Source organism: Phymastichus coffea, unplaced genomic scaffold (assembly GCF_024137745.1).
Source record: "Phymastichus coffea isolate CEN01 unplaced genomic scaffold, Cenicafe_Pcof_1.1 PCOF00027, whole genome shotgun sequence".
Classification (NCBI taxonomy): Eukaryota; Metazoa; Arthropoda; class Insecta; order Hymenoptera; family Eulophidae; genus Phymastichus; species Phymastichus coffea.
The window spans coordinates 479,506-499,706 of NW_026706838.1; the positions used below are offsets into that span (position 1 = coordinate 479,506).

Consider the following 20,201-nt stretch of genomic DNA (forward strand, 5'->3'; position numbering starts at 1 on the left):
TTTGAAAGTAACGCAGGCTTGCTACGTTGTGTTTCTTTTAAGATATAAATAGATACAAGTCTTTAATTTTTACAAACACATGCATAAATTTGGTCTCTTTAGGAATTTGAATTTCAGAATTGTACATGTAATGCTTAAATTTGAAAACTCTACAAAAATATGTTATAAGACATAACTTGATTGTTTTACTCTTTTCTGTTCCCTTTTTATGATTTGTTGCTCCTTGCATATTTGCTAAGGTTAATGAGGAAACTGATCCACACTTAGTATTTGTCAAATTGAATAAGTTATTTATTAGATATAATTCAATAAGTAATAATAGCAATAGTAAAATGAAACTTATAATAATTTCAATCAACTGTTTGGCTATCGCGCTTCGCAAATCAACTGCCAAAAAATCAAGATGTGATCAAGCATACTAATTTTTCACTGCATTCGATTCAATACAAAATCATGAACTCATTAACAAAATTGAAAAATGATTACGTTACAGAATGTAATAATATAATTAAAAATATTTCTATTTTGAAATTGCTTTTAAATAGAATAATGCAAAATGAGTAATTAATTTTCAATAGTTCGATGTATCCAATTAAGATAATAAGAAACTCGAGTGTACACTCCAGGAACTCCGGCTTGACCACAACCGATTCCCCAGGAAATAATACCAGCAAGTTTCCATTTACCATCACGTTCACAGACCATTGGGCCGCCTCCATCACCTTTGCAGGCATCTTTGCCTTCTTCACCACCAGCACAGATAAATCCTGGATGAAGCTTAAAGTTTAGTCCTAATCTAGTTTTTTTTAGTTGATATTCACATATATTATTACTAATGACTGAAACATCAACTTCTTTCAAGATATTTTGGTATTTGCCAAAATCACCGAAGGCGTCTTTCCCCCATCCTGTTGTCCAACACCTAAATTAAACATGATTCTTTAGTTGATTTTATACCTAAATGATTTTAATTGTGTGTGTATGTGTGTGTATTTATATGTGTGCGTAGATTATAAGATTTTATTTTATATAAAATGTACCTTGTATTAACGAAATTCTCAAATATATCCGGAAGGCAAGCTGGATTAATATGAGGATTTTTTTCAAAATCGACATCGAACTCAAGCTTCAGAATAGCTATATCATTATAAAGTGTGCCAGCATAAAATTCAGGATGAACGATGACACTAACAACGTCTCGTTCTATATAAGGAAAAAATTCAACATCATGGTTAACATCCCACTCGCCTAAGCGAGCGCGTAGATCATGCCCTGAGTGCATTTTGATGCAGTGAGCAGCAGTGATTATATGGCGTGAAGAAATTAAAGATCCTCCACACACATATATACTTTCTCTTTCTCCTGGCTCTTTTTTTAGAATGGCGACTTGCCAAGGATACTCTCCTGCAATGAATTAATAAATAATTAATGGTAAAAAATAAAAGAGTATTCCAATCGACTATGCTCAGCGTATTTTAGCCTAAGTTCCATTACACAGGTAAATCTTAGGGCAGGGTGGTCGGTGTTACGTTTCTTAGAAAAACCGTGGTTATCTAAGAAGCAAATCTAATCGATAATAACACGGAGCTCTAACACTCTTGTACAGTAGTGGAGCAATACGAGGTCTGTCAAGAAAGTATCCGACCTACGTTCATATTTTCACGCAGAGAGACTCACGTGACCTCCTGGGGGGTATGAACGTCCCAACGTCCCAACGACTCTTATCCTTCTCGTCAGTAGCCCGAGGTATTGATGAAACGCCTTAGTTCCTACGCAATGTGTATTTGTTTATAATGACTTTTTTACTTTCGTCGCAATTTGTTTATTGCTAAAAATGGCAGAATAAATCGAACAGCGAATTTGCATAAAATTTTTCTTTAATCTTGGTAAAAGTTTAGTTATAATCCTGAAACAAAACAACAATATTCGCAGTGGAAGCTTTCATCCAAGCCACGGTCGAAAAAAGGCCGTCAAAGTCGAAGCAACATCAAGTCAATGTTGATCGTTTTTTTCGATTATAAAGGCTTTTGCACCACGAATATGCTCTTACAGGCCAGACAATCAACAAAGATTATTACGATGAAGCTTTGAAAAGATTGCGTGATGCAATCAGGAGCAAACGACAGTAATTTTGGGAAACCGGTGACTGGCTCCTTCATCACGACAATGCTCCAGCGCACGCATCAAATCTTGTACAGTAGTATTTATTGAAATACAGTGTTGTGCAACTTCATCAGCAATCATACACTCCCGATATGCGACTTTTGGCTGTTTCCTCGATTAAAAATGCTGCTTAAGGGACATTGATTCGTCGATAAAGAGAATATCGAAATTAATGCGAGAAATACACTAAAAGCGACTTCGAAGTCTGAGTTTCAAGAGTGCTTTGATAACTGGAAACATCGATATGATTCAATCAAATGTAAACTACTTTGAAATGTCACCCACGGGATGATGAAGATTAAATCAAACGTTGAGAAATCGAGGTAGGTCGGATACTTTTGGGAGAGACCTCGTATTAGTCCAGTCGAATTATAATTTGAGATGGATGTAAAACCGAGAGCTTTCGTTATTAATGAAATCAGTCCAGAAGCTCATGTAGACTGACGGAAAATTAGTTGCCTCGCCAATTTTGCGCCGCTATTTGCAAAATGCATGTTATAGCTAAAAAGATAAAAAAAATGCCATTTTTTCGTCACTTTATGAAATTTTGTTCGTTAAATATCAAGTTAATGACAAATATGCATGGAAACAAAGTTGTAGAGCGCGAAATTTACTATCGAATTCCATGGTTCAAAGTTGCAAAATTCATTCTACCGTTGCCGCAATAGTTGAATTAAAAAAAAAGTAGCCGAAAAAATGCTGTTTTTGTATGCACGATTGTTATTAACAATGTCAACATACCTTATTTCGTATAAACTCTTTGAAAAGCTCTATTCTCTATGAACCGATTGCAACAAACCCGGATTTGATACCTTTTATAGTTGCTGAGTTATCGCATTTGTTTATTAGGATTAAATAAGGTATGTTGACATTGTTAATAACAATCGTGCATACAAAAAGAGCATTTTTTCGGCTACTTTTTTTTTTAATTCAACTATTGCGGCACCGGTAGAATGAATTTTGCAACTTTGAACCATGGAATTCGATAGCAAATTTCGCGCTCTACAACTTTGTTTCCATGCATATTTGTCATTAACTTGATATTTAACGAACAAAATTGCATAAAGTGACGAAAAAATGGCATTTTTTTGATCTTTTTAGCTATAAACATGCATTTTGCAAATAGCGGCGCAAAATTGGCGAGGCAACTAATTTTCCGTCAGTCTACATGAGCTTCTGGACTGATTTCATTAATAACGAAAGCTCTCGGTTTTACATCCATGTTTCAATACTTTTTGGTCTAATTCGACTGGACTATATATGGTTTTCTCGTTTGAAGTGCAGAAAGTGGAAGTCGAACTAGGATCTGTGGCATAAGTATTGAACACTAACAATTAAACCAGGCACGTGCTCATCAATAATATAATAAATAGCGAATTTTTATTTTGGACATATATCAGTTTTTTTAGATTAAATGTTAGAATAAAGTAACTAACTTATTAGAAAAAAATGCTTAAGAATTACAGTGTGAGTTATGTGTATATGTGGTGGTTCAATTATGTAGAATTCGATATGAGTTGTCTAATAACTCTTTTAGGTCGAATATTGATCATGAATAAAAATTTAAGAAAAATATACTGTTTTTATTTTCAAAAAGTGTACATTCATTACTGCTATAGTGGTATAGTGATAATTTATTTTATATCGAATTCTGAGTCTTTACGTCTTTCTGGTACATAGTTTTGATAGTAAATTTCAGTAATGCAAGGCAATCCAAGAATAACCACACACTTAATTAACTTTCTAGATATTTCGGAAAAATATTTTTCTAGTCTAATAAATAAAATGATAAATTATATAGTGTCATTCAATATATTTTTTTAGAACGATAACTCTGTCTTCATTCGGATATGTATTCGTTATAAAGTGTACTAATTTTTGAGTTATGACTCTTAAAAAATATATCAAACGGCACTATGTAATGTATAATTTTATTGAAAATATTAGTCTAAAAGAGGTAAAAAACATTTTAATGTGTCGTCTTAATTACGTGTCTTTTTTATTGAATTGCCTTTTCAACAGTGAAATTCACTATCAAATTTATTTTATCTCTGTCCTAGCCATAGCTTTATCTTAGTTCACATAGTACTTGATTCGTGTAGGCAAATACAGAAAGAAAAAACTTATTGAAGTTTTATGAATAGATTTATTAATATCTTCAGAAAACAAATTCAGAAAATTCTTTTCATTAAAAAGTATGTTAACCTCTTTAGAAATTTTCTGAGAAGGATAAAAAGTCTATTAATGAAAAGGGTTTTTTTTTCATATTTACCTAAATCATTCAAATATAACGTCAACTAAGATATAAATAATTTAAAAAGATTGAAAATATAAATTAAGACCTATTAAACAAAATTTGTGAATGCACTCTATAATTGCAGAATTATAGAGCAGTTTGGAAATTTCTTTTTGGCTTTTAATGTGATCAGGTGACTTTCAAAAAAATCACAGCGGAAGAAAGTTGTTACAAATCCATTTTCAATCGCATTTTTAGGTACAGAAAAAAATTCTTTACACAAATAAATTTTCAATTCCATTCACATGAAAATGTTTATATGGCTTTTTTTTCTATTACTCCAAGATTATTTACAATCTGTCTGACGTATAGAGACAATAAGCAAATTATGTTGCTATTAGACATATTTATACAATAAACAGCAGTATATTCCAGTAGTATACTTTCTTTATTTTACAGTATGACTGAAATAATTAAGTTTGTTAATTTGCGCATTAATTAATTTATGTTTTTTTAGTCTGGTGTTGGTAATGGATATCTTGAGAAGTTTGTTGACCGTTTTATTTGGGTGGTTTTGAAAATTGGAATTATATTTTGCGTAGAATTTTTTAATTTCTCTTTGACTGTAGGTATCTCTAAATCATTTCGAATATTCGGTACAATTGAAATCTTTCCATATTGTTACCAGGTTTTTCGTTCGATATTTGTATGAAGAAATCGAATTGAACAAAACTCCAAATTTGTCTTGACGTAAAATTTTATGATCTTTACAAATTTGATTTTAGTTATTGTAAAAAATTTCATTTTGATAAGTTATATTTGCTTTGTTTAGTTAAAATTTACGATTTTTGAACAACTATTTTATAATGAAACAAGATTTCTGAATTGATATCGGTTTCGGGCATAGTGCAAACATGGATTTTTTGCGTCCATGGATCCTACTTCAAACTTATCATGTTTTTAAGTTAAATTCAATATGATGATTTAAAAAAATGGCGTCTATAATGCTAAATTTTCAACCTAAATATTGAAATTACCATATGAAAGTCTATTCACCCTAGATGTGTGTAAAAATGTATTTCTAAAGTTTCTTGAGCTTGCTGAGAATGAACATATATCTAGATTTAAAAAAGCCTATATGGCGGATCCAAGATGGCGGATGAAATTTTCGGAAATCAACCGATTTCAATCATATTTAGTATAAAAGGGTTTTTGGGGTTGCTGATAATGAATCTGAAATCAGATTTTCAAAATTTTCAAATTCTAGATTGCAGAATCACATCACTCATCTTATTTTGCATTTACGTATAATACTTTAGTAGTACTAATAAATCTCTATAACTGTTTGTTTTCTCAATATTATATTTAAACTTTTTAATTTTTTTATTTTATACTGACCCATAAAAAAATTTACAGAATAATTATTTTAGACGCTTGAATTCGATGAAAAAAATTTCAATACTAAAATAATTTGCATTCAGCTAAACGCAGGTTTTTTATGTTTAATTCATGAGTATTGATTGCACGGAATAAATTTTGTTTCTGATTTAGATAAACTACTAAATAATTATTTTTTAGTAAATATTTTTTGAATTCTTTCATGAAAAATATTTTAATTCCGATATGATCTGTAATGTCAATTTCAAAACCAAATTGTAGAAAACGCGTGTATCGTAGAAAAAATATTGAAAATGGTGATGACATTAATATCTCTGATAATGAGTCTGAATGTGGTTCAGAAGACGGTAACGAAGAGAAAAATAGTAATTTCATTTTACCTACAGTATAGTACGAAGAAGTTTTTCAAAACTACATAGATAATCAAAAATTACTTGAACCAAACCATATTTATAAATGCGATGATAATGAAAAAAAAATTGATGCGGAAAGTAACAAATGAAATTTTACTATCCGAATCATTCAAGAAAAAAATTTAAGATGCCTCTTTTAAACAAGTTTTTGAGTACTTTTTGTCTAATGAAATAAAAAATTACATAATCGAAAGTACATATTTAAATAGTTACGAAATTACTCTTGCTGATTTGAATATGTTTATACGAATCATTGTAGTAGCATAGCAATGTATGTTCCAGCACACCTACGGGGGGTCTACGGTGTGCTGAAACATACGTATGTTCCAGCACACCTGCGGGGGGTCCGTAACCCTTTGGTCCCCCTGGCTTAACCCTTTCATGTTAATAATAATTGTTATTGTTAACAATTATTATTAACAGTATTTGTGGGGGTCTCTGGTTTAACCCTTCCATGTTAATTATTATTAATGTTAATAATTGTTTATAATTTTTTGAGGAAGGATTCTAAGGCTCCTAGTCCCTAGGGACCCTATCCTAGTGCTTTCTGTCTAATTTAATTTAAATGTATTTTTAAAAAAGTTTTAAATATATTATTGACAATTTACTTGCTACATTGAAAATGAAATGAATAGAAAATAGCGACGATTGAAAAAAATGAAGAGACAGACCGGAGAATCGAAACGGAGTCCTCTGGGTTGGCAGGCTAGCGCTCTACCACTAGAGCCAATGCCACATGTACCTTAGAGGATGTATATTGTGTATATTAGCTACACGCGCATACATTTGGTATAGGACCCGAGCGTGCGGAGGAGGGGGAAGCGCATGCTGTCTATAGTTCTAACTTGAGGATGCGTGCTTTCTCTCTCCCTCTCTCTCCCTTTCTCTAGCTCTAACTCAGCGTGGACCATAGCGTGCGGAGGAGGAGGGGAGCGCATACTGTCTATAGTTCTGGCCTGATGGGGATGCGCTACTATAGTAGTAGTAAACGTGTGCTCTCTCTCTCTCTAGCTCTGACTCAGCGTGGACCACAGAGCGAGGAGGAGGGGAGCGCATGAGCAGCTATGCTTACTACCTACCCTCTTATCTTAAGTTAACTATTTAAGTATACTATATCTTTCATAAATGTAGATCACAGCTGGTTTGAGGGTGATCAAGCCACTACTTTCAGAAAGAGAGAGCATCTATGCTTACTACCTACCCTCTTATATTATGTTGCCTATGACTATCACAAATGTAGATCATAGACGGTTTAAGGATGATCAAACAAACTCATTAGCGCGGACGCGTGACCATTTGCGTTTAATGTGTTTATTGCGGATGACCATAAAGTCACCGGCACGTCGCTCAAGATTTATGAAGTTTTTAGAAAGTAGCAAACTTTTTAGCCCACATGGGGAAGGAAAGGGCACGTCAAACGTCCTATCTCACTCAAAGAATGTCTACGTTTGTCTATAGGGCAATTCTTGGCTATTTCAAACAGTTTAAAACTTCAAATCACCAATTTTGTTCAAAGTTGGTAGACTTGTTATCTATACAGAGGTCAACATCTGTGCAGAGTATGACGGCGGTTGACCAAAGCTACCCGCCTACACATGTAACCCGCCGTGAGACGAGACTCGCTGGTCCCCTCAGACCGAGCTGTTTCAAGCGATCTGTAACTCGATCGCAAGGAACCTCCGGGTCATCGGGGGCAGTTGACCGTCTAAACCTGCTATGCTTTACCGGAAGGTTAACCGACCGGGAAAGAATAGTAATATCCACCTTCGCCCATCCTCCAGCGAGGAACCACGTTAGCATTACTTCCCGCTGGAAAACTCGTGTCGTATACTCTCGCTTTCGTCAGATTCGTTATCTCGTTTTTTTTTTACTATCGTCATTTCTCTCTACATTCATTCATACCCGCTCTCGTATTCTCCCATACATTCGCCATTTACTCGGCTTCCAGGCATCCATCCACCTTTTTCAACATTTTTTCAACATTTCATCTTTTTCGAGTACTATATTAACTCTTTTGGGCAGGAACACATCAAATTCGTTATCTATTGTAATAACAGTGCTAAATCCATATTTCGTTGTTAATGATCTAACTTTAGTAACTTGATATAATGTATTCGATGTAAGTTGGGACATCGCCTTCCGAGGAAGGAAAGTCGTCTTGGAAATTTTATTTATTGCTGAGAAATCCATTCTGTAAAAAAAAAGACTGTTACTTGAGTGAGAGCTGAGCAACTGTTTTGAACAAGAGTGAGCTCTCAGTTTTATAAGTGGCAACCTCACTCTTAAAGCTCAAGCCGCCGTCGCCGCTTCCCTCTCTTTCACTCTCCCCTCTCTCATGATTCTTTATCTAAAACCATTCTCCCACTCTGTAGACTCAAGTATCCATTGTTTCTCCCTCTCCATTACTAGTCATCAGCGCCATCTAGTAAGTAGTTTCGAGAGTTTTATAATGCCCCCATGGAAGTGTGTCCGGATTATTATCAAAAATACAACGTTTATCATCATGAGGGCTTAGTGCTGTCTTTTCCTCTCTCTCTCTGTTATTACTTGATGTAATTTAGATAGAATATTACATTGGATACGTTTAATAATTTCCATTTCGTTTAAACACTTTCGATAATCTGAGTGACTTATTGTATTTTTTACTGTACGAGGTGTGTTCAAAAAGTAAGGTGACTTTGTATTTTTAAGAAAAAATATTTATCTATTTATCAATATTTATGTTGTTCCCTTCAAAGTAATCCCCCACAGATACAATACACTTATGCCAACGGTTTTTCCAATCCTCAAAGCACTTCTCATAAGCACTTTTCGGTATAGCCTTGAGCTCTTCCAGCGATGCAGTCTTTATCTCTTCAATCGTTGCAAATCTCCGTCCTTTCATAGGTCTCTTTAGTTTTGGGAACAAGAAAAAGTCACATGGGGCCAAATCCGGTGAATATGGTGGCTGAGGCATGATTGTGGTGTTGTTTTTGGCCAAAAAATCTCTCACAAGCAAAGATGAGTGAGCAGAAGCATTATCGTGATGCAAAAGCCATGAATTGTTTTTCCACAATTTCGGGCGTTTTCTTCGTATTGCTTCTCGCAAACGGCGCATAACTTCAAGATAATACTGTTTATTGACCGTACGTCTATATGGTAAGAACTCCTGATACACCACGCCATGGTAATTGAAGAAAACAGTGAGCAAAACTTTGACATTTGATCGAACTTGGCGTGCTTTTTTCGGTCTTGGCTCATCTGGGCTCTACCATTGGGACGATTGGACTTTGGTTTCGATATCATAACCATATACCCATGATTCGTCACCAGTTATGACCCTTTTGAGTAAATCTGGGTCGTCGTTGACGTCATTCAACAGTTCTTGAGCGATGCTCATGCGACGGTTCTTTTGGTCAAAATTTAGCAATTTCGGAACAAACTTCGCTGACACACGTCTCATGCCCAAAACGTTAGAAAAAATTTCATGGCACGAGCCAAGCGATATACCAACATCCTCAGCAACTTCTCTGATAGTGATTCGACGATTTTCCAGAATAATTTTCTTCACTGCTTGAACGTTTTCATCAGTTGTTGACGTGCTTGGGCGTCCAAAGCGAGGCTCGTCATTGGCATCTTCCCGGCCATCTTGGAAGAGTTTGTACCACTTGTAAACATTTTTTTTATTCAGAACAGTTTCACCGTATGCCACCGTCAACATTTCAAGAGTTTCGGAGCACTTTATTTTATTTTTTACACAAAATTTGATGCAAATCCTTTGATCCATATTTATCGATAGCAAGAAATCGCCGAGCACACAAAACACTTATAACCTTTACGCCTCTCACAACCAAACAAAAAATGCTATACACTTGAAACTTGGTACAGATGTTCGGGAAGAGTGTACCAACATAACAAAACAAAAAAATCGATAATCGAAAGTACGTTGCCCGTGAAATTTGAAAAGTCACCTTACTTTTTGAACACACCTCGTATATTGAATGTTTGCTTTTGAAAATCTATTGCATCATTGACTAATACCTCCGCGAATACCTTTTTGAATGAATAATACCATATCTATAGCTGTTAATAGTTCAAGCTTCATATTTGTATATTTTAACATCGCGTCCCATGTTAATTCAGGGGTAGTGTAATAATGAGCATGTGATGTTCGTATCACTTATAAATAAAAATAATTCGAACTCTCATAATCTAGCTAATGAGTAAGAATTTGTTTCCGATGATTTTACTCTAATTGTCAAGAAAATAGATAAATGATACAAATATAACAAATAAGTAAATCAAATATATATAAGTAATTGCAAAATATCGAGGAAAGTCAGACAATGCCCTAGTTTCTTATGGTGCGAATTGTCCCATAAGCAGAGCTAAAGTCTTTCTTTGATAGGATATAATTCGGCCCAAGTTTCTTATAGCGCGAAATGTTCTATAAGTCGAGCTCAAATTATAAGGAAAGGTTAGTCTTGCTTAGTAAATCCCAATGAGAGAAAGAACTTAGGTGTTATTCCAAGTTTATTCAGACTCATGCGCTCACTTTGCAAGGCTAGAAGTGAATGAATCTAGCCTGTGCAAAGGTGGGCCTATTTATACACAGATTTTCCCGCTTATTATTGCAGGAGAGATTTCATCGAAAATTCGAGAGACATTCGCGAATTTTGAGAAATGATTTTTCTTAATTTACAAGTAAATAGCCATTAATATTAAGTTTTTGACACATGTAAATTTTACAGAATTAGTTATTTGTTGATTTTATACAATTATCGCCAATAGTGTCGTCAAAAGTTATTAACTAATAAAGTTAGTTAACGTGATATTACATTATTTACAATAGAAAATTGTTAAAATTTCATATAACCTTAAAGTTGATTAATTTTGGAAGTATTTTCCAAAATTAATTATTTAAATTAATTAATAACATTTGAATTATGACTAATTTTTCATATTTGTAACGGTTTTCTTCTAATCTTAACATGCGATTATTTGATTAATTATCTAAGATTTCTAAATCCTAACATTGTCATTATCAAGTATTAACTTAATATTTTCGTTCTATATATAGCTTATTGTTTAAATAAATTATTAATTGTTTATTTATTAATAACAGTTGTTATTTAGCTGTTATTAATGAAACCAATTCTTACTCATGTTCTATGCTTATTCATTTTACATATAAATTATTTATATTTTTCTAATATTTCACATGTTAATAAATAAATTAACTTTACATATCGATATTCATTATAAATTTATAATTGAATGAGATATTGTGAATCTGTATGTTAAAATCTATATAATTGATACTTTGTTATATTCAAATTATCTATAATTAACATATTTTTCTCAATATTATGGTTCATTATATCTATGTCTATTATTTGTGACGTCACGCTATTTGTTTTGACTCGACTTTTATTTGTATACAGTCGCGTAAACAGTGAGGTAGCGCCGCTTAATGTATTGTTTTGACTAACAGATAAATACGTTAGACTAGTTGCAGTCATTTAATAAACAGCTCATAGATAGGACCGTTACAAGCAGGATCGAGATCATATGCATTCTTACAGGTTGATCGAATATTTTCAAAAATATCAGCTAGTAAAAGTACATCAGTTTTCAGATAGAGATCAGAATACATTCCTAAATCTATTTTCTTCCAAATACTACCAAAAATATTCGATACGTTTTGAACATGCTTATATTCTTCAGTAGGAATATTACTATCTGTCAATCAACTATGAAATTTTTCAATAAATGGTAACTCTGTCTTAGTTAGTCTATTTAAATTTTGAATGTATTCATAAGGGAAAACTCCTTTTCTTTTGAGTAAATTGATCTGTTCTAAAGTGTAATTATCTTTTTGAAATTCTCTTTGTACAATATTTAGCTGAGGTAAATAATATGCTAATTTATCTAGAGATGCAGGCATAAATCGAAAGGAATCAATGAAACGAAAGCTAATTCAACTGTTTGCAACTTCTTTTGTGAAGGATATGTATCGCTCCTTGTTTTCAGCGAGAACAGAGATCTTTCCTGCAAATTCTGAGTTAGTAGCAATTTCTGTTATAATAAAATGTGAGTCATAGCCTATAAAGTTATGAAATACGACTGGTATGAAAGCAGCATTTTTATAATTCAAATTGCAATGATTGTGAGCTGCACCTCTAAATTTTCCTGTTAAATGACAATGATCTCGAACTCCTTTTTGGTTATCTTGGAAATATCGGTTGCAAATATGACATCTTCTTGCCGTTTTGAATGCCTGTTGTAACGGGGCGATAAACCTGCAAAATGAGAAATTTATATAAGAGCAAACTCCCACGATGCAGAGCAAACCGCCGCTCCGTTAACACGTATGTTAATACGTGTATTCGCCTTAACGTCAGCTGATTTAACTTGGTTGTCTTCGATCAAGCGGAGTTGAACTCACCTTAAGTCACGTGCCCTGTGACACACGATGAGTTTTAAGTGTAATCGACTTTGCTCCTAATCCACTTAATCCCCTAGCTATGATCGGATTAAAACTTAAGCCTATTTCAATTGTTTAATCTATTAGGAAAAATTATATGACGAAATCGGCGAATAATTTTAATAGATTTTATTAATAAAAATCTCTACAGTCTTTATCGGGCCGAAAGACTGACGCACGCGAACAGGATTTACAATTAAATACTTTCGGTGAGAAAGAGAGAGAGAGAGAAGATACGAAAATTGGCGCGATCTAACGCTCGGCGCGAATACAAAATTATCAACGCTAACGCGGCTGAACAAAATAATAAATATATTTAGACACGCGATAATAAAGGGAGGTGCACCTACCCTGCGGTGCAATTACGGTGATCAGCCGTAATTGTTGATGTCAGCAAAATATCAACTGCCTCTGTCCTCTGAATAATTGGCTGCGCTGCCTCACTCTGCTTATCAGCTGCAAACTGCTTCCGAATCCCCGTACTTGCTGTAATATCGCTATCACACTCACGCATGAGATTGTCCCAGGAAAACTATTACTCGGCGAGAAAAACTGTGCAAATAAAAATCGGCGATGCTCGTTCGAATACAGCTGAAGCGTAACTGCTAATTTGAAAGATCGCGCGCCCCCTCTCTCTCTCAATACTTAGAACTAACGCGCGAAAATCAGAATCGCGAACGGTTCGATTAATTGAATCGACTACCGTTGCACTGTTCATTAATAAATGATAAATTCATTTTTATTGCATTATTATATATCTGTTCTAACTCAATCACTAGGGACTTCACTTGCTTTATAAACCATAATACTGGTGATTCGTCTTCATTTAATTTTTTTCTATATGACTTATATATCGACTTACTATCTTCATAACAGCATTTTACATATAATCCAATACTATAGGCTTCATGTTCTTGGAAACTATGTCTCTTAACATTGAGATTTCTATTCGGATCTTCTATAGGTTTTAACAGACATTCAAAATCAGCGTATATAATAAATGGAACATCCTCTTTATGCTTAACATTTTTAAATTCTAAAGTAGCATCGTCAGGTAAATTAATCCGACACTTATTTATTTTGGAACAGTCAACTTCACGAGATTTCAAATTTTCCTCGTTAGTAAAATAATGAAGGCAACGTTCACAAAGATAAATTTTTTCAGTATGTTGAGTAACTTGTCTACGAAGGAGAGCAGATAAAGTTTCAATCCATACGTAGTGAGTTTCTAATTTGAATTTTTCATCATCTATTGATATTCGTGGTCTATTAGTATCATTTTTACCAATATATTCGATTTGTATTAAGAGTAAGTTCGCATGTTTAGTTTGTTTTAATTTCGTTATATAGCACGGTGAGACTTCATATTTCGATCCATATTTTTTAAGTATATATAAATTTACACTTATATTATTCAACTTTTCAAATTTAAGTATACTTTTTATTTTTACAGGGAAGCTTATACCATCAAAATTCAGTTCATTCTTATAGGGCTTGTACTTAATTAATCTGTTTGGATTTTATTCAGCTGGATGAAGGCATGAAAGTATAGCCCATTCAAAACATTCATTGTCTTCATTTTTAACATTAACATAGGCTCTTTTATTATCTATGCTTGACGGTAATGGTATATATATGAGCATGGTTTAAATGGATTATACTTATTTATATTAACAGTGAGACCAACAATAGTTTTTAACGACCAGCCTGAGTCTCTTTCTTGAAATTCTTCGATTTGTTTAAGTATAATATCTTTAACGTTATTTTGAAACCATATATCAAGATCAGTAGTCTTATAAATGCAAACATTTTCTCTATTGAAATACTTGATTTGAATATCTTATTTGTGATTTTTCTTTATGATAAATTGTGATGTCATTTCTGTATTTATTTTTAAGTTATTATGGATAGCAAGAAATTGAGGTATTTTAATTTGTAAAAGTTGTTATGCGGCAACTAGAAATGTTTTTATATCTAAATGATGTTGATTAACTATACAGACTGTACTAATTCGATTTTCAAAGGCTGAATGAATTGGCCTCCAAACAACTCCATCTCCTGAAATTTCATCCTGAATAGCTGTTAATGGATGTATACTTCCACCAACTTTTATAGTTTTACTTAAATTGACTTCAATAGAATTCAAATGACAAGCACAAGTTTGACATCTTTGTCGAATTGCTCTACTTAAATCAGATGGTTTCATAAATTCATTAATTGAAATTATAGCATTAATTGTTAGATTTCTCCATCTAATCCAATCGTCTATGTCTAAATCGTCCGAATGATGATAAGCTTTCCACAAATTTTTAATTGTTTCTCCAAAATAGGCAATAGAAGTCATGTTGTTAGTTATCTGGTTTTTATTGTCTTGTAGAGTCACTTGTCTATAGTTGTATAAAGGATTATTATGATGAAAGGATGGAAAAGGTAGTGAACAGCTCTAAAATGAACTTGTTCTCAATTAGTAATTAATATTGATTTGTTTAACAAATCAATAAGGATTCAACTAACTACTGAGGACCTACTTGCAAATGGTGTAAGCTAAGGCAAGCTTAGCTCGCAGGCTGTTTCGAGAAACTGCGCTCTTTTGCTAGGTCGAAGCGGTTTTTAAAGGTTAAGTGAGGGCGCTGCCGATAAAGTGAGGGCGCTGTAGGTAGTATATGGAAGGGATAGCTAAAACGAAAGAGTGGGGGTGAACCGACTGTAGCACCCTCTAACTTATTAATTTAGTATTAAAGGGTTTATATATAGATCTTCAGAATAAAAATATAGTCATTATTGCTTTGAGATACGATTCAGCTCACATATTATAGAGAATAAATAGATTTATACTCTAAGATGGACTATATTTTAGATATTCAAGGCTTTCAGAGTCCTAATAATATTTTTATTTGTAAGGAGTTTGCCTATTTACCAGTATGTTCTAATACTTCACCTACAGTACTACTTTTTAAACCTCCATATCATTGGCTCAAACTGCCTATTGAATATCAAAGTGTTGATAAGTGGTTGGAATTACATCATCATGGTATTTATTTTTTATTATCATTAATTAACATTGATTTTATTTGAAATATTTAATATAATCAATTTTATAGGTATATTATGGAGAAATGGTATTTCACCATATAATATTTTAAATTGTACTATTCGCAGTCATTTACATAATTGTAGAAATATTTATGTGAAAGGATTACAAAAGAAGCAATGGCTCAAAAAAATTATTCTTGAAAAGTAGGTTCAAATAATATACAATAGTATAAAATTCTAAATTCGAATTTAATTAGTTTTTTTTTTTTTTTTTAATTACAGAAACGTTTTAGATATCGAAACTGAAATGAGATGTCCGCGATTGGAAGATTTAAGTCTTAAATTTGAATCATCATGCATATATCATAGTCAAAATCGTGAGAATATAATATGTGCTGCGGTAAATACACAAAAGATACACGATTGGATGATGGAAAGACAAAAACAAGCAAAATCAAAAGGGATCGATACAGGCGAAAGATTTACAGACGACTATAATTCATATAAAAATTCAACTGAATATTTAAAAATAGCTATGTCGGACACTGAACATAAAGATTATAGACAAAGTGTACTCTACTCAATGTATAATTAAAAATAATAAATATTAAATAAATAATAAAATGTTAACTTATTTAAATAATAAAATAATCATAACGATTGCAAGAAAGGGCGAACGGATGTGGATAAGGTTCTCTCCTAGCAGAGATGTTTAGGAGGAATATCTCAAGGTTCTCAAAACAGCTATGATATTAAGTGAAGTTCATTTCATGGAGAGAGCACGCATTGACTATAGACAGCATACGCTCCCCTCCGTGCATCGTGGTTCACGCTTAGCTAGAGCGTAGGATAGAGGGAGAGAGAGAGAGAGAGAGAACACGCATCCTCAAGTTAGAACCATAGACAGCATGCGCTCCCCCCTCCTCCGCACGCTCGGGCCCTATACGAAATGTATGCGCTAATATACACAATATGCATCCTCTAAGGTACATGTGTGTCTTCATTTTTTCAATCGTCGCTATTTTCTATTCATTTCATCTTCACTTCATTCAATATTTTCAATGTAGCAAGTAAATTGTCAATAATATATTTATAACTTTTTAAAAAATACATTTAAATTAAATTAGACAGAAAGCACTAGGGACTAGAAGCTCTAGAAACCTTCCTCAAAAAATTATAAACAATTATTAACATTAATAATAATTAACATGGAAGAGTTAAACCAGAGACCCCCACAAATACTGTTAATAATAATTGTTAACAATAACAATTATTATTAACATGCCAGGGGGACCAAAGGGTTACGGACCCCTCACAGGTGTGCTGGAACATACATTCTGATTTCAACTACTCATTCTGATTTCAATTTTCAATAGTAGGAAGTCTCAAAAAGACCACTGGTCGACGGAGCCGTTATTAGCTTGCGAAACAGTAGCTTCGGTAATGTATCGTGATAAATTTATGAAAATGAAATCAAAGATGAAGCTCTCGAAACTGAGTTATCTTAGTACTACTCATAAAGCTTGGCGGTTTCGTGCTCTATTTCAAATTTTTAGAAAAAATATGAAACAATTTGGTTATTTTTCACCTTCTTTATCAGTTGATGAAACGATGATAAAGTTCTTTAGGTGAACTGTTTTGAAACAATACATCAAGGATAAACCTGAACAGTGTGGGTTAAAACAACGGTATTTGTGTGATCCCGAAGGATATTTATTTGATTGCGATATTTATTGCGGTAAGGGATCAAACCCTTTTTCGCAAGGTAGCAGTAACGTACTCGAGAAAAGTGCTTTGGGAAATAGAGTTGTTTTACAAATAATTCAAGGACTTCTTACTTCAGTTTCGTAAAAAAAAATTATAAAGTATCATTTGTGTTTTGATAATTATTTTTATAGTCCCGACCTATTGGTTTATTTGAAAAAATTGTGATCAGATCTACTGGTATAGTTCGAGCAGATAGAGTGAAGAAAGTAAACAATTATATTGAGAAAAAAATTCATAGCAAGGTTTTTACATATAACAAAATATAACAAAAAAAGTAGAATGAATTATGTAACTATTATAGACTCTAAACGAGTTTCTGTACTCTCTATAGCAGCAGGTATCACCCCTTTATCCTCAATGACACGCTATTCTAAACAGGAGAGTACTAAAATAGATTTACCATTCCCATATTTATAACAAAATATATATTTATAACAAAAATATGAGGGGGTTGACAAACATGATTTTCACTGTAGTACGTTGATGCCTTCGATAAGATCGAATGAACTTAGGTGATACTTCTACGATTGACTCAAGTATCTATAGCAAATGCTATAGTGCTGAAAAATATGGTATTCGGAGATAATAAAAAAATAGGTACTAAAGATATTGCAATACAAATAGTTCGTAAATATTTGATAAAAACTTCACCTGAAAAATTAACAAAGCACGAATCTGTTTCCGCAAAAAAGAAAAATTATTGTAATTTTTCAAAATGTTCATCTAGAACACAAAAGATGTGCACCGTTCGTCACATATGTGTTTAGCTTGTTTCCCAATTTCGCATAAGGAATTTGAATAAAATTTTGTTAGGCAGTTTGAAAAAAAAACGAAAAATAATTGCAAAAAACATACAAAAATTAAAAAATATAAAAATATTAAACAAAATACAAAAAAGAGAAAAAAAATACAAAAAAAATGAAAGAGACAGACTTTTGTTAATGTCTACTTCCACGTGGTAAAAGTTGAGTAACGACGGTAATGATACCGGTGGCTGAACGACATTCAAAAGTTTGCACCAAAACTCGGATTTGTAATAAATGTAATAAACCTACAAAATCTTCCTCGGCCAATAAGTACAATTCAACCAGCCTTCGAAAACTTCATCCGCCATCTTGAATCCGCCATATAGGATTTTTCAAATCTAGCCATTTGTTCATTCTTAGCAAGCCCAAGAAACTTGAAAAATACATTTTCACACACATACGTGTTGAGTAGACTTTCATATGGTAATTTCAATATTTAGGGTGAATATTTAGCATTATAGACGCCATTTTGTAAAATCGCCATCTTGAATTTAACTTGAAAACATGATAAGTTTAAAGTTTAGGATCCATGGACGCAAAAAATCCATGTTTGCACTATGCCCGAAACCGATTTCAATTCAGAAATCTTGATTCATTATAAAATAGTTGTTCAAAAATCGTAAATTTTAACTAAAAAAAGCAAATATTATCTATCAAAATGAAATTTTTGGCAATAACTAAAATCAAATTTGTAAAGATCATGAAATTTTATGTCAGAATAGACAAATTTGGAGTTTTGTTCAGTTCGATTTCTTCATGCAAATATCGAACGAAAAACCTGATGAATATATGCCCGTTTGATCCTCAACGGGTTAATCGAAATGGAATTAAAACATTGGAAATGTTTTCAGTTATAGCTTAATTTATTCCATTACGATTTGTGTTCCGAGCTTTTCTTGGAATTCCAAAATATTGGTTAAAAATTGGTTAAACATTGTTGCTCGTGGTATTTGCGTTCCATGTGCGTAGCACAAAAGTAAAGAGCGATAATTTATAACACTTTTTTTTTTGTTATTGTAAAAGTAAAAGTCTATTCGGAGATGCAGTCCCTTATCGCTTATTTGAGTTCTATCATGGACGGGGAAAATCCAGAATGCGAACACGTGAGCAATGCCAGCGGTGTACGCGCTGTGTTATCAAATAAAAGGGGATGGTTAATCGGCAATTATCGGGCAGGTAAACGCTTGTCGGCTCTATAACACTTGTAGCTTGAATTGGCCCCCTACGACCAGGCCCAATGCGACGAGAAAACTCTCCGATTCTTCTTCAAGAAGATAGAAGGAGTCAGTTGTCCTCGAGAACTCGGTCCTCGTTGCTGTCTTAGTTCCTTTACCTCATTGTTATCTCAGTTTGAAATAGCTTTCAATTGTAACGCGTGTGCCGAATGTGAGTGCGAGTATCTTGCGCTTACATTACGTTCTGTGAACATGAGTTGCGTGCGAGCACTGTGTCGTGCTCCTTTATATCAGCGACTTGGCGAACCCGCGATCGCAACAAGGGCTACCGGCACCCGATGGCCTAGCTGAGGATACGCGTGGTATCCTCTGAGACGTCTCCGACCCAGGGCAGCTCAAACGGTAGCAACTAAGCCCTATTCATATATTAAGAGCAGTATAGCGCGGGCTGTGCCCGTGACCAAGACGTTGGCACTGCGCTGCTCTAGAAGATAACCTTCCTTCTCGCAAAAGGTGTACAATTAGCGTTGTGTGGTAAACGAGTAGCTCTTGTTTGAATGGCCTTTCACAGACGAAGCGAGCCTGTCTCAATTAATTGTAAGTTAGCAGTGTAACTCTTTGTACATTTTTTTTCAATTGTGTTTGCTCGTATTTAAATAGCTTTTCCCTAATTATTACTGAGGTTTTTATGCCGGATAAATACGAGTCTGATATACATCTGAATAAAATCTAACAAATTTCAAT

At 33.4% G+C, this 20,201-nt stretch overlaps 1 protein-coding gene across 1 annotated transcript in view; it reads right to left on the minus strand.

Moving 5' to 3' along the window:
- Positions 1–378: 378 nt before the first annotated feature.
- The window catches only part of LOC131675638 (phenoloxidase-activating factor 2-like), an 86,013-nt gene continuing 66,190 nt past the window's right edge, over positions 379–20,201 (minus strand). Inside the window, exons 3-4 of the mRNA XM_058954676.1 lie at positions 1,041–1,404; positions 379–922 (exon numbers count right to left, since the gene is read on the minus strand). Coding sequence (XP_058810659.1) covers positions 565–922; positions 1,041–1,404 — 722 coding nt within the window. The 3' untranslated portion in view covers positions 379–564. The remainder of the gene's footprint in view (positions 923–1,040; positions 1,405–20,201) is intronic.